The 15,749-nt window shown below is 42.6% G+C and overlaps 1 protein-coding gene across 3 annotated transcripts in view; it reads left to right on the forward strand.

The window, feature by feature from the left end:
* The window catches only part of PARD3B (par-3 family cell polarity regulator beta), a 765,403-nt gene that overhangs the window by 348,006 nt on the left and 401,648 nt on the right, over nt 1–15,749 (forward strand). For all 3 annotated transcript variants that reach the window (XM_090044807.1, XM_090044808.1, XM_090044806.1), the window contains exon 6: nt 12,023–12,114. In XM_090044807.1, the coding sequence (XP_089900933.1) occupies nt 12,023–12,114 (92 nt within the window). The remainder of the gene's footprint in view (nt 1–12,022; nt 12,115–15,749) is intronic.

A 15,749-nucleotide genomic window follows, 5' to 3' on the forward strand; every position in this document is an offset into this window, starting at 1 on the left:
CAAATCAAGGTATTTTCCTTCTGAATGTACCAGGTCTCATAACAGTTAATAAATAGAATAATAGAAGTTGGGGTGGAAAGGGACCTGCACGATCATCAAATCTGGTCCCCTGCCACGGACAGGAAGTTATTAGACTCAGATCAGCTCAACAAGGTCCTTGTCCAGTCTCACCTTGAACACCTCCAAGGATGGTGACTGCATCACCTCTGCTGGGAGTTTGTTTTAGATTCTGGTGACCCTTACAGAGAGGTTTTTTTTTCTTGTGTAAATTCAGCCTGAATTTACCTTCTATTAGCCTATCGGTCCTCGTCCTCCCTTGAGGTGCCTTCCTAAAGAGTTGCTCACCTAGATCTTGATACTCACCCCTTAAGTACTTTTAGGCGGCTATCAAGTCACCTCTCAACCTTCTCTTACTCAGACTGAACAGGCCTAGTTCCCTGAGTCTCTCCTGATAAGGCCTATATTCTGTGCTCCTAATCATACTTCTTTGTAGCTTCTCAAGCTTATACACATCCTTCTTGAAGTGCGGTGCCCTTCTGGTAACCTCATTGTACTGTTGGCTCATGTTCATCTTGCAGTCAGTCGTGACCCCCAGGTCCTGTTCAGATGCTGTGCCAGCCAGTGGACCGCAAGCCATCATGTAGTTACGGTGAAGGTTCTTCCTACCCAGATGAAAAACCCTGCGCTTCTCCCCATTAAACCTCATCCAATGCCATTCATCCCACAAATCCAGTCTGTCAAGTTTGTACTGGATCTTTACCCTATCCTTTGTGCCCGCATTTCCCCACATCTTGGTATCATCTACCCCCTCATCCAAGTCATTAATAAATATGTTAAAGAGCACAGGTCCAAGCACCGGTCTCTGGGGGACACCACTGGAGACGGCCCTCTAGGATGAGGCCATCCCATTGATTACAACTCTCTGGGATCACCCTCTGAGCTAGTTGTCCACCTACCCCGCTGTAGACTGGTGCAGCCTAGTATGCTCCAGTTTGGTTGAGAGAATCCCGTGGGAAATGGAATCAAAGACTTTACTGAAGTTTGCATGATTAACATCAACTCTGTGTACCTTGTCCTGATGCTTAGTTACCTGGTCAAAGAAGGACACTAAGTTAGTCAGGCATGATCTACCCTTGACAAAGCCATTCTGGTGACCAGGTGGATGGGATACTGCCACATTCCGGTTGCTTCTTAACACGCCATCAGTGACCAGCTTGTAATTGATGGCCTCCTTAACAAATTATTCAAAAATTTTACTCAGGACCAAAGTCAAGCTGACGTCTCTGTAGTTTGCAGTGCCATCCCCCTTCCCTTTCTTGAAGATGGGTATCATGTTGGGGCTCTTCCAGTTGACTCTTCGAACAACTTTGCCAGTGGGGCTGCTATAAGCTCAGCCAGTTCTTTCAGGACTCTCAGACTCAGGTCATCTAGCCCGGCAGACTTGAAAACATCCAAGTCTTGTAGGAGATCCCTCACCTGTTCGGGACTGATTTCATATGGTCTGTTGTCTTCCCCATATTCCCTGGGTCTGTGTTCAGGTGAACAGCCTCTGTTTGATTTCAGGAATACCAATGTAAAGTAAGTATTTAGGAGTTCTGGCTTCTCATGGGGATCAACTGTGGGCTGCCCCTGAATATTCAGTAGGGGTCCCACAGTAGAGCCTGATTTTTTTTTTTTCTTGCTCTTAAGTAGTCTAATACTACTTTTCCTATTTCAGGTAGCCTTCCTCTATACAGTAACCTTTTACATATTTAAAGACTGTAGCATGTCTCCCCTCAGTCTTCTCTATATGAAGCAAATCCAGTTTGTTCCATCTTTCCTCATATATGTTTTCTAGACTTCTAATCACTTCTGTTGTTGTTGTTTGGATTCTGTACAATTGATCCATATCTTTCTGAAAGTGTGATGCCCAAAAGTGAAAACAGTAATCTAGCTAAAGCCTTATCGCTTGTTTAATGGAGTGGAGGTTTACTTCATGTATGTAAACAAGAGAGTCATATTAAAGACATCCCAGAACAGCATGTTTACAACAAAATGCCATTCTTGAAGTAGGTTCAATTTGTGATCTATTATAATCCCTGGTTCGTTTTCTGCAAGACTGCTACCTGGTGTAGTTTTTAAAATTTATCCTTAGCTTATCACTCCATAATTATTTCAAAGTATTCTCCAGTTTCTCAAAGTCATTTTTGAATTCTAATCCCATCCTCTAAAGTGCTTGCAACTCTTTCCAGTTCAGTATCTTCTGTACTCTTTGGTATAATAAGTGTATTCTTTATTTTACTAATCAAGTTATTAATGGAAAGACTGAATTATACCAGATTAGGACAATGTCCATTGGAAAGCTCACTTTATCTAGCCTTCCAGTTTGAATGAGAACCACTATCAACAACAGAATGAGCAGTTCATCAAGGAATCTGTTTCTAAGCACCTAGAGAGCAGCAGGGTAATGAGGAACAGCCAATATGGGTTAATTGGGAGCAAGTCATACCTGACGAACCTGATGTCCTTTCACAACAAGGTGATGAGCTCTGTTGGATGGGGGCAACGGTGGGATGCAGTAATTGTGATATACCTTTAGCAAAGCTTCCAGCATAGTATCCTATGGCATTCTCATTAGTAAGCTAAGAAAGTACAGTTAGATCATGGCCCACAAGCTTTATCTGGTTTGCAGAGCCATTTGGTCCAGTTACGGACATGGGGCCTTGGCAGTGTCTGGCAGCAGAGCCTTTCCTGTGCTGCCACAGGGAGAAGCACTGGCTGCAGGTGCTCTTCCCATTCTGTTAGCATCTTCATTAAATATTTGAATTGGTGGTTCTCAACCTTCTGGCCCCATGCTAGCACTGGACTGGTCTGTGGTCTGGATCTGGTTCATGGGGCCATACTATGTGGACCATAGGGCTCCTCCTGGGTCCAGAAATTTGTTGGCGGGGGAGCAGTAGTAACACTAATTGCCACAGCTCTGGAAGCATTATTAACAAAAAAAAAGGCTGGGAGAACTTAGATTATTTAGTTTTAAGAAGAAAAGACTGAAGGGAGCATTTAACAGTCTTCAAATATCTGAAGTGTGGCTATAAAGAGGATGCTGATTAGACTGTTCCTTGGGGCTGCAGGGAATGGGTCAAAGAGTATCAGTCTTAAAAGTAGGTTGGATATTAATAATTTTCTCACCATCAGGGTGGTTAAACACTGGAACCAGTTATTCTGAGAGGTTGCATAATCCTCATCCATGGAAGTTTTTAAGAGCAGGTTACACAAACATTTATTTGAAAGGGACTGGTTTAGACAGTGGTGGTCCTACTTTGAGGAACAGGTTAGATTAGATGACCTCTGAGGTCCCTTCCAGCTCTACTCTTCCATGATTCTGTGACTGATAACTGCTCTTCGAATAGTTTTCTAGCCCGTCGTGTACCTGTCTGCAATAATCGAGACCACATTTTCCATGCTTGTTTTAGGAGAATGAAATTTGAAATAGCAGAGATGTAGCTGGCCAGGACTGCACCCAGGGCAGTCCCCCTCTCCCTGTATCTTCTCTGGCTCTGAAGGCTTAAGCAGTGGGCAGGAACCCCAACTAAATTTTACTGCTGTTGAGGGGAGATGCCACCTCGTTTTTGCCCCAGATACTAATGTCCAGCTGCTAAAAAATCTTCTTGTTTTTGATGGCAAAAAAATAGTGTGTTGTCTCCCCACAACAGCAACCAACTCCAGCCACAGTTGCTCCACAAGGCTGCACTACCCAGAGTTCACTTCACTTGATGGCATGTGCACCGCTGCTATTGCTTGGTGCAAGGGCTTGAGCCAGAAGCAGTGTTGCCAAGACCGCTTATAATAAGTGGAATTGGGCTTTTTTTAAAGTTGCTTTGATTTTTTGAGAGTTGTGGGTTGATAGGCACCTCCACTCCCCTCTCTTTGAAATGGGCTGGGCTTGTTTTGGGCTTGTTACTAAAAGCAGCACCACTTTTTTTTTTTTTTTTCTCATGAGACTTGGCATCACTTGCCAGAAGGTGCAGGGAGAGTGGGGAATACAAGGGTGAGGTGCCTTCTGCTCCACTCTGACACTGCCTTCCCTCTCTCCCCCGTAGACAGCAGCTGGGGCTTGTGCCCTGCTGGACCACATATCCGTATGCTATTTTGAGGTAGTGTGAAAAGCCTTACATCTACTACCTCCCTCTGACTCGCAAAGCCTGTTGTCTTGTCACAGGAAACTGGGTTGATTTGATGTGACTTGTTCTTGACAAATCCATGTTGGCTGTTAATTATCACCTTGTTATCCTCTAGATGGTTGAAGATAAATTGTTTGATTATTCCAGTCTGTCTGGGAATATAGGGTAGACTACCTGGTTTATAATTTCCTGAGTTGTCATCTGTCTGTCTGTCTTTCAAGATAGCATTGTATTAACCTTTTCTGGTCTTCTGAAGCTTCACCTTCCTCCATGAACTCTTAAGAATTATTTCCAGTGGGTTAGAGAGAGCTTCAGACAATCTCTTAATATATTTATTTTCTTTAGATCTGTAAAGTAGTCCTATGCACCCATCGTATGCTGTGGGAGCCCAGTGTTCCACCTGCAGGGCTGCCACCTGGGATATATGTTTAATTATTTATACAACACTACTGTCTCCCTTAATTTAGTACCTTGTTCTGAGGCTTGTTTTGGGAATATTCTTGTTTAATAAGAATTCCTCAATCTATTTTCCTACTCCTGGGTAGATTGCCATAAGTGAGACCATAAAGAGATTTGAAGAAGAACGTGCTGGGTTTTAATTGTGGTAAATGTGACTTTTCAAAGGTGGTGAATCTGCCTTTTCAGGTTATGTGTTAATGGGACTCTTGAGTTTATTGGGAGTAGCTGAGGTTTTTAGAAATATTTAGAGTCCAGGCTATAAATGGGCACCTAAGGGCCAATATTGGCAGCAGATTAATAGTGCATCTGCCTTGAACATCCACTGTAAAGATGAGTTGATATTTTATTCTGCTAATTCTGTAATGTAACATTATGTAATAATGCATCCTACCTAGAAGATTTTTCCAAGAAAATGCTTGAGACTTGAAAGATTTTCCAGTCTTGAACGAAGCCAAGAACTTTTTGCAAAAAAAAAAAAAGAGAGAGAGAGAGAGAGTGAAGGAGACCAGCTTTCTGCTAGCCAGCAGCCAGTATTTTAGTAGATTAGGAATATGGAAGGCCCAGGTTCAGGTCCTTAGTCTAAAAAAGGCAGCACTTTGACTATTCTGTGCTGGCTCTCTCTCACTGACCAAAAATTCTCTCCTGAGCTTTAGGAATTCTTTTTTGTAATTAGCAGGTGCCAGCAGGAAGTTTCAGTTTGAGTGAATTGGCATTTTCTGAGAAAAGCATTTTGTCAGAATTTGGAATGATGTCGAACCACAACCTATTGCATTTTATCTCTAGCAGCTCTCTTTTTTTGTATTTAATGCATATCAGATCTAAGCACGGTACTTTCTTTTGAAAAAAGAAAGGTTATGCATTTTCTCAAGGTGGAAATGTTTTACATCTATCAGTTGTTTGCATTCTTACACTGTCTATCACTCTCTCATGAGCACTTTGAGAACAGTAGCATAGTGAACATGACAATTTTTCAAGTACTCCAGTTATATGAATTTGCACAGGACTGGCAAGATACCAGGTTTCAAATGTTACCTTTATTACTGCAAAAGGGTTTTTTTGCAGCACTTTTAAAAAATTACTTAAATAAGCTGAAAGTTAAAAAAAAGAAAAAGGAAGGAAAGAAAGAAAAGAAAAATTACCTCCGTTCTTAGATGCATACGATTCCATGACTTTCCTTTCTACCACATAATTTAACATGTTATACTCATTATTTGCTAAATAAGAACTGCAGTGCTTTTGTATTATGCTTTCAATTGAATCTGAGTAAATTGTGCAGTGGCACAGTGTTATTACTCTTGCTTCTACTGAAGAGTCTAAAAATCAGCCTTTGAAGCCTTGCTGTTGGGATTGGGGAGTTTAGTATTATTCTTACCATATTGTTTTACAAACAGCATGCCCCCAAATATAATAAAGTTTTGTTTTTGAAAAGCAGAATCAAGAAAAAACCCCAACTTTTCCAGAATTACGGCTGCACAGTGTAGGGACAGACCCTAATCTTCAGCTGACTCACTCTGCCTTTCCTAAATGTCTAAATCTGAATCCCTGCCTGATGCTGAAGACAGATTTATTATCTCATTATCCTGATCCTCTTTCCCCCAGCAATTATTAACTAAGGCTATATGCATAATGCTTTTCATCTCTTGTCTTCGATACATTTATGCAAGTTATGTTTTTAACCCCAAATCAGAGGTTCTTTTATAGCAGCTTTGGTTTATGGCTTCATAGTTTGGCTGTTGGGCTTTGTGCGGGAATTAAAAGATGAGGTTCCCCAAGGCTTGTGTTGTTATATAGTCATGTAAAGCTGGAAGAGACATTACGTAGTATCCTTTGTGCACTGACCCAGGATCAAGTGCATGTCTGCGCTGTTACTGACAGGTGCTTGTCTAGTCCAGTGATTCTCCGTCAGGGTTCCACCACATCATTTGAAGGATGACACAAAGTGTGAGGAGATAAGCAGGTGTGAGAAGACAAACTCAGGTTCAGGGTCTCCCATACGTAACTATTTCCCTGCCCCAATTCCCCAGCCCCTCCTCAAGTCGGTATGCATTGTAATAAATAGTTAGTTTTGAGTATAAAAATGTTGAGAACCACTGCTCTAACCTGTCTTTGAAAACTTGGAGCTAAAGAAGTTCTGCAACCTCCCTTCCAATGCTTCACTTCCCTTGCAGTTGGACAGCATTTGCAAATATCCGAACTAAATCTTCAGTAAAATTAATCTTGATGACCACTTTCCCTATTTCCAGTGGACATAAAGAGCAATTGATCATTGATCTCTCTGTAATAGTTTTTTTCAAATGTTGGAAGACTGTGACTGTCTCCCCGCTTCGTTCTTCTGTTTTCTCGACTAAACAAACCCAATTGCTGTGTGAGAGCAGATTAAGTTATCAAAATTGTCCCTTCTGGCTTTAGATCAATTGATTTATGTCAATATAAGATCAACTTCTGATATTTTTTATTTGTGTTACTTTTACAAACTTTCCACAAAAGCAATAGTCTCTGTAATACCAGTGCTGTCACATGGTTCAGAGCGATTTACGTTACTGTTGAGTTGGTGGATTTGGTACATCACTGGTAATGAGTTTTGTCTACTTGGGGCTTTATTACTATCAGGGCTGCACTTGACTATAAATTGAGCGATCACTTGACCATGTGACAGAATTGTATCACTTACTCCACTTGGCATTGTATTGGTGATGTATAAGGGAGTCAGCAGTAAGTAGAGAACTATTTCAGTTTAACAGAAAATTGTCCATTGCAGTGTGATCCCATTATAAAAAGTTGCCTGCAAAAATGGCCGTATGTAGTCAGTGTACCTGATTACTGTGTGAACTCAAAGTTCAAATTTCTTACATGGATGACAAAATAAGAACTTTCATTTTTATTAGTTGCATTGGTTTTGCCATACTTAATTGCAGACAGCTGGCTTTTATTCTGATTTACCTATCAACAGAATTGTTACTTAGAGGTCAGTTGCAGAATCCTGTTTGCAATACGTGAGCTATAAAGAGCCAGACTTGATTTACAGATTTGAAGCTTATTTTGTAAGAGTAGGTGTTAGAAAAAAAATAATCTTTTTCATTTTCTTGTCACTTTTAAACTAAACAAATTTGTTTTCAAAATCTTTGTGAGAGAGACCATAAATACCGAGACCCAGTGTCATTCTTGCAGTCATCTTTCTGATTAGAATTCCTTTTTAGCAAAAGCCGTTTTATAATATAATTTCTTGTTACATTAAGTTATGTTATAAATTCTTTTAAGCGAGAAGTGAAATACCCAGTCTAGATCATTTTGTTTTTTAAATTAATATACAACCTTCCCACTCTATCTTCAGACAACTGAGTACAGTAAGACATTATAGTGGAGGAATGTGTGCCCATTGTAAAAATTAAATGATTAACTTTAAGCTTTATCTGGTTAAGATCAAACTCTGAATTGAATTCTCTTAGTGTGTTGACAACTGAAGATTTATGTCTTCCAGCTATATTCCTGTTACAGAGTTGGCAGCAGTGACCTCTCCAGGAAAGGTCTTTGTTATGGATTTTGCTCTGTTTACATTATTGCCATGAGGGTCACAGTGAAGTACAACACATTAAAGCTAATATATCACCTGCTGACAGTGGCCTTATCTCTTTGGTACCTCTTTCCCTCTCCCAATGTGGAAAAAATACACAAAAGAGCAGAGGGATCAGGAACGGAAAGTTAAAAACTGGTTTCTGAAGTGCTTTGGCATTAATGTCAGCCCTGTTTGCAGCATAGTTTTGTGTCCTGTCAAATGGCTACATAGCTTCCCTTTTTGTGACGTTATTGCAAAAATCTGACTTTACCATAAAATGCTTTTGCCAAAGTTGATGCTGAGGAAAAGAAAGAGACATCAGGTTTTCTTAAGGCCAGCCAGTTCATCAAGTGCAACTTTAAGGTCATCTCTGTAAAAACAAGGGTATCTGTAGCTACTGCAATTCTGAGGAGCTCATAAGCTCCCTAGGAGTTTGGCTTCAAAAGCTTTCTTTTCTGCAGAATGTAAGAGACACTTTATAGCTTGTTCCCGCTGGCTGTTACTTCTTCCTCTGGTTATGGCCCTAGGTAAACCTGGCCTTTCTCAGCACCTTTTGGGTCATGAGAACCCTAATATGCAGTAACCTTCAAGAGTAGTATGGCTTCTTTAAGTTAGAGAATGTTGTAGGGGCTGGTGAGTTGGTTGTACCTCTGTCTGACCATTAAGGGAAATCAGAATTTGCAGAGTGAGAGGAATCAGTGAGCCAGATTTTGTCCCTCTTTTTGCCATGGAAGAGGAGCTTGAGAGGGTCTGAGCCACCAAAAAACTATGTACCTTTGAAGAAGGGCATGAGACACAGAGGGAAGGGGAAGGAAATGAAGAATAGGGAACAACCATCAAGAGAAAGGGAGATGTCTCACTAGACCCAATAGTATAGGGAAAGGTAATTATTTTAGCTGGAGAGCTGCTTAATGAGTTTTGGTGAGCTGTCGAGAGCCACAAGGGTAGCCCCACCCTTTAACATGTGCCTTGCCCCCGGTCACCATCTTGGGACTAGAAGTCCTGCCCCTGACATTTCCCACCAGAAGTCCCTCCCCTTGCCCCCCCAGAAATACTCCTTTTTGGAGGGGTGGTGGTTGCCATCTTGGAACCAGAAGAAAAAACAAATCATATGCTAAAAGTCAAACACCTACTATAACATATTTAAATTTTATTAAAAAAAATATTTTTGTCCTGATTTTTGTTTGCGTATTGTATAGAGGTGATTGCATAATAACCCAGAAATAAAATCTTAATCTTGAATATTGTGTCTGGGTGGCGTAGGGTGTGGTTGGGGGTGGATTTTTGTGTATGATGAGGTGTGGTGGGGTGTCAGGCTCATAGCTTGGCTCAAACTCTATTGCCACTCTCCCTAGATTACTATCCTGCCTTGCCTTGTTCTTAAATATTCTAGGTTGATTCAGCAGGCTACCAACAGGCCTTAGAGTGAACCCTAATCCCAGTAAGTTCACATTGAGTCTATCCTGAGATACCACTAGTCTCAGTCCAACCCTCAAGTTTGGCAAGTCCTGCTCAGCCTGACTAGTCCCCTGTAGGACACCAAGAGCCTGGTGCCCTAGGGCGTGGGTCCTTCACCTTCCCTATACCACACCCCAATCCTCATGGATGTTCTCTCCCATTGATGCAACTATTTATACATTTGCCCCTCTTGAGCCCTCAGACCTTCTGGTCCCATAGTCTCCCCCTACACCCTCAGACCCATGGTCTCGCACACAGCTCCTCCTCTGGGCTCTCATACTCTCTAGTCAAGCTTGGCCAGTTCTGGGTTCATGGACCGTCTGGCTCAACCTTTCCCTGGGCTCTTGGGCATTCTGGTTTGGGTCTCAGCCTTTTTTCCAGGCTCCTGGGATCCTCACCAAGCCCCATCCTCAGTCTGAGGGCTGCTGGGACACCAATTCCCTTAGCAGGCCCTGAGCGTGCCCCAGGAGGGCTCAAGGCTAAACTACCAGTCTAACTCAAATGAATAAGCAAAATCACTGCCCTCTGGCAGAAAGCTCTGGGAGTTTAATATACACTGGGTTTCCAGGCATGTCTTTCTCAGTCCAAGGAACTTGCCTCTGTTCCCAGGGCTGCAGAGTTGTTCAGCCTAACATCCAGGTCCCTTCAGGGGCCCTGCAGCCAGGAGCTCCTCACTTCTTGGTTGCTAGGGAGAGAGACTACCTGACTGGTGCAGGCTCTGGGCTTATACATCTCTAGCCTGAGCCCTCTTCTGGTCTGGTGAGTCCCAAATTAGTCCCCCTCTGCCAACTGTGAGCAGTCTTACAGACTGCTAACTCTCTTAAAGGAGCAGGCACATCCCAGTGCCCGGGTACAGGTGGGGTTGTGAGGGGGTGTGGCTGTGTGTGGGAGGGCAGTAGGGTATGTTTGGGTGGTGTGTGTGTATATGTGAGGGATAGTGGGGGCAGGGTGTAGATGTGTGGCATTTGTGGGATGTGAGGGAAGGTGGGGTGTGTGGGGACGCTCCCACATTCTCCCCGTGGCACACAGCCCCCAGTGCAGGCAGCAGCAGCAGGCAGGGGCACTCAGGGCATTGGTGGCCCATGCAGGTACTGCTGCCTGGTGGTGTGCAGCTCCAGCCAGTGCTGCATGTGGTGGCAAGGAGTGCAACCAGTCCAACCCACTTCTATCATTCAGGGCACCGCACGGTACATGTGCAGCTGCTGACACTTGTGCATCACCAGGGGAAGACCCACGCGATGGAGTGCTGCCTTCCCCACCCCCTGCCATGCAGATTCCAGGACTCCATCAGGAGGCAGAGGGCAGGACTCCCCTCCACTTCTGGCAGAGTTCTGGGACCAGCACAGCAGGAAGGGCACTGGCTCCATCACACAGGGCTTCCCGCAGTGGTGGGGAGCTAAACATGCACCACAGGGCCCCAGACAGTAGAGGTGGCCCAGCTTGGGTGTGCTTCCTGGCACCACGTGCAATGCTGGCTGAAGCCATGCACTGCCAGGCAGTAGTGCCTGTGCAGGCCACCAACGCCTGGAGCTCCCCTGCCTGCTGCTACTGCTTGCAGTGGGGGCTGTGTGCCTTAGGGGAGGAAGTGTGGGGGGAAGTCCTCACACCCCCCTACCCTCCCTCACACCCACACACTGCCCACCCAAGCTCCACACTCCTCCCCACCCCGGGCACGGGCTCCGCACTGCCAACAGCCCCAGCCCTATGCTATCTGTCCCCACTGCTTCCCTACCTGGTGCCCTGAGTGAGTGGGACACTGGGGGATGCTAAGCAGGTCCTCTGGTGGCAACAGCAGTGGCAGCAGCAGCCCCACCCAGAAGCCACATGCTGTCCTGGTCAGGCCTTTCTGCCCATAAGGGTAGGAGCCAGGCATATGGGCTGGGCAGGGTACAATTAATTAGTGGGCACCCACCAGCCAGATGAAATTGCTTGACAGGCTGGATGTGGCCTGCGGGCCATATTTTCCTGGCCCCTGCCTTCAGAGATCTCACACAACTGAGGCTGGACAGCAGTGGCCACTGCTGGATAATATAGATCTAATTTGCCATGTAATTCATGTGACCTTACATACAGAACCATATGCTAACTTATGAGTTTTGAAAGCTTTTTTTTTCTGAAAGCAGATAATGATAATGGACTTCCACAAATTGAAACCAGAAAACATTAAAACTATCAGGGACTCTGTACTGAGGAAAACACCTCACAGAGACATGATGTTCATAAAGAAAGGAGGTTGTCACACATTCTATATATGGGACGGAGCCTTCAATTTTCACTGCCAGTTGTAATGCTGAGATAATTGTTTTTTACATTTAAAAGTATAATTAGCCACTGTTGAAAACTCATTAAATAAACTTAGTTTCAAAATGTGCCCTTTGGAATCTCTCATTAGGGTGCACCACAGATATCTTTTGAAGAGGAGGAGCTGAATCTCATTGGACACACTGAATTACTGACATCTCAGAAGACCAAATTCACTTTCAGGTATGAACCTCTTTTGTTCCATATTGATTCATATATACCGTTGTCAGCGTGAAAGACAAGCCTTTTTTCATTATTATTTTAAGTATATTGGAAGATTTGTAGTATTCTTATCATTGTAGTATTCTTATCTCCTTTCTCAATCTGAAAATGACTTGAACTTGCTGTACCTCAATTGCCTTTTACCTTGGATGGTGAATGGTTGATTTTGACTTGTATTGTGAATGCTGACTGGTGGCACTTTGGGGAAAGGAGGAATATACTGCGATTGTATAGTTTGTGTTTTGCCTTTTAAGCAATTTCATAAGTATTTAAAACCCAAGATAGATTATGTTCTTATGTTGTGTATCTATCAAAATAAATAAGCAGTCTTCTGCACCATATGTTCGCTAAAAAGGCAATCATTTTCTTGGTTAAAATTTCACCTCTGTTTTTGAAAGTTAAGGTTATTCCTTCAGTATATTTTTATACTGATATGTTATAAAAGTGTATACAACTTATACAAATGGCGTCCACACATTCATTTGTATAGTATGGGCAAATTTCTATGAGGGCTTATTTTAAGCCCTGTTTTACCAGGACAGTTAGACTCTAAAAGTTAACTGTTTTTTGTCTCCCTTTAGTTGCAGGAGGCAGTAGGTAACCAGTGTTGTGCTTTAGCATGCTGGTACTCATGTAGATAGACTGGGAAGGCCCTTTGTCAACCTAGGCTAAGGTGTGAATTGAATCCAAGAGAATTTATCATTTGGGCTGGAATCCCTTTGAGATTTGATGGCTGTTTATCTTGAACTAAGCAAAATTATCAGGTCAAAACCAAAATTATCAAGTCAAACTACAATATGGCACCACAAACAGTGAGTCAAATCTTCAGCTGGTATATTTGATGCCATGTCACATTTAACTGAAAGTTTGGCCTGCTGTGTTCAGAATACAGTAACACTGTGTTACTGTCTGCCTGTTCAAAGGCCAAATTAAATTTTGTCTTGGTTAGCAACTCGTATGAATCACACTATTATGAAGTCACCTCTCAAAACAGCCAGAGAAGTAAAGGCTTTTGAGTTCCATTAATGTTTTTAATAGTAACCTAGTTTTATAATAGTACATTGTCTAACTGTGAAGTAAAATATGTAGTTTGGAAAGTGGGGATGACAGTCAAGGTATCATAAACAAATCAACAACTATATCTTAATTTTGGTGAAGGAAAAGGAATCTTTAGTATAATTTTGCATTTTTAACCACTGTATGAAATAAAACCCATGTATGAAGCTGTTTGTGAAATACTCCAATCCCCATGTTCATCTTTGCTTTCATTTTGTCCTTCACCGTTTGTTATTTATTCCACCATTTGCTATCTTGTTCAGTTTTGCCTTCCTTCATACTTTGCCATTACTTGGAATAAGCTCTTGTTTTCTTTGGGGGCTTGTTCCTCCATTTCAGGATCAGAACACCAAGGCCACAGACAGGTGTGTGTAACTGCTAGAAAAATAGCCCAGAGGCTGGATTATACATGTGTTGCAGCCCTCTGGCTAGAGAGATACACAGGCAAGCTCTTCAGGGGGGAATTAAAGAACTGCTCCCTGGGTCACTCCAACCTTTAAGGAAGTCCATGAATTGCCAGCTTGTTTTCTCCCCTGCCTGAGAAGGGGGCAAGCTGTTCATAGGCAGCCAGCTGGCTTTTGAATCACTGTGTGTGCAGCCAGGATGAGTTTGCATGGGGTGATTTAGAGCTGGAGGCACAGGGAAGTAGGGCCATAGAGAGCCTCCCCAAGCCCAGCCCCTGGCCCCACCCACTTTTGAATCACCCTGCAGGGAAAATTCACCCTGAGCAGTTGGTTGGTGCGAGAAGGGGGCATTCTTCCTTAGTAGAAACCTGTACTGGGAAGGTTCCTGACACAGGAGAATGCCCTACCCCATCATGCCAATCAGGCAATTGGTGGGAAGTGGAGAAAGACTTTTCACTGCAAGGTCTCTACAAGACTTTGTGACAGCTCACCCCTGGGCAGGGAGTGCTCTCCTTCCATCCCTCTTCTACAGAAGGGAAGGAAAAGACCAGGGTCTTGAATGTCCTCCACACCAAAGAGAAGCAGGCAGCCATTCAAGTTATTTTGGGAGGATGGAGTTCTTCCGGGTAGGAATTGATCTAAATTTCTTGCATAAGAGCTTGTTCTCTTCCTCAAGAAATTCCTGAAACAGCTGTATGGGCTCGTTTTTTAACACCTGTTTGTGGCCCACATTTGGAGTGAGGGAAGTATTTTTTTCCCTAAGTTAAATTGGGAAGGATTGTGGGAAGTTTTGTCGTCTTCTTTAACACAGTCGTCCTCTGATCATGTATTAACCAATTATTTTTGTTACTGCGGTGACTTGGCATGGACAATGCCCTTGTCTCTCCAGCCTTTTACCCATGGTGTTGGTAGAGTACTTCTAGAATTTCTGATTTATGCACATAGTTGTATGTAACAGATTGATGTGGTAATTTTAAGGATTCTTTGGGTAAATGTTTGCCTGCAAACTTTGAGGACTGGTTTTGATCACCCAGAGGGGTGCCTTTCAGTCTTATGTTCCTATGCATGTGAAGTACCCTACACTTTTTTAAAAAATACTTTAAAATTCAGCTCTTTCATGTAGCCTTACTATATTGATGTCTCAAATTCCTGATCTAACCCACCCCCCGTTTTCACCCATTGTGGTTTTTTAATTTAGTTTTCTAATCAGTACTGTCATGTGTATTTCTTATTTTTTTAATCTATCAGTTATAGCTACATGGTCACAGTATCATTTGGAGTGCCTCTAAATCTTTAATGTATTATCCCCACAACACATCAGGAAGCAGAGACACACTATTATTTCTGTTTTACAGAAGGGAAAGTGAGACAAAGAAGCTAAGTGACTTGGACAAACTTAGGAAATCTGTTACAGAGCAGGAATTTAGCCCAGGTTTCCTGGGTCCCAGGCTGTTATTTTAAACCATGAATTATGCTTTCATTCTGGTTGATCAGAATTTTTTCCCATCATTAGAGGTGACTTTTCTGTCAGTCTTGTTCTTTCTTTCTCTGTCTCTTCCATTTCATTTTTGCAACTGCCTCTCATCTCTCCAGAAACATTGGGAATGTCATTTTTTTCAGTCCCCCCCCATCCCCTTCTGCATTCCTTTTTGGGTCCCTGGTCATCATTTGCTTTCTGTGCTACTTCCCAGCTTCTTGTCTTATACTTGCTGACACCAGTGCATTTTTAAAATGGCATAGTTATAAAAATGTATAAAAGTCCTTTCCAGCTTACTGTGCACCTGCCAGGTCTCCAAGTTATACACTATAGCTGATTAGTGTTCATCATGCATATCCTGAATCTCATTCAGCTTAGTTGCTAATGTTTTTTTATGGAATTTAGTTAAAGACTGCTACAGCCTGTTTCACCTGATGCAATTATTATGCATCACCAAATATACATGTTCATTTGTTTCTTTAAAGTCTCTTGATCCCTTTAATTTATAATTGGGATTAAAATTGTGAGCCTTGCTCATGCCATGCTCACAATTATTGTTGTCCTTATGCTTATATTGGTGTGTTTTTGATAATGTAACTCCTTCCTAGATTTATACTGTTGTTTGACACTGTCTTGTTATTTGTTAAGATAACTAGTCT

The sequence above is a fragment of the Crocodylus siamensis genome, chromosome 4, assembly GCF_052110815.1.
Source record: "Crocodylus siamensis isolate JL-2025a chromosome 4, ASM5211081v1, whole genome shotgun sequence".
In the NCBI taxonomy this organism is placed as follows: Eukaryota; Metazoa; Chordata; order Crocodylia; family Crocodylidae; genus Crocodylus; species Crocodylus siamensis.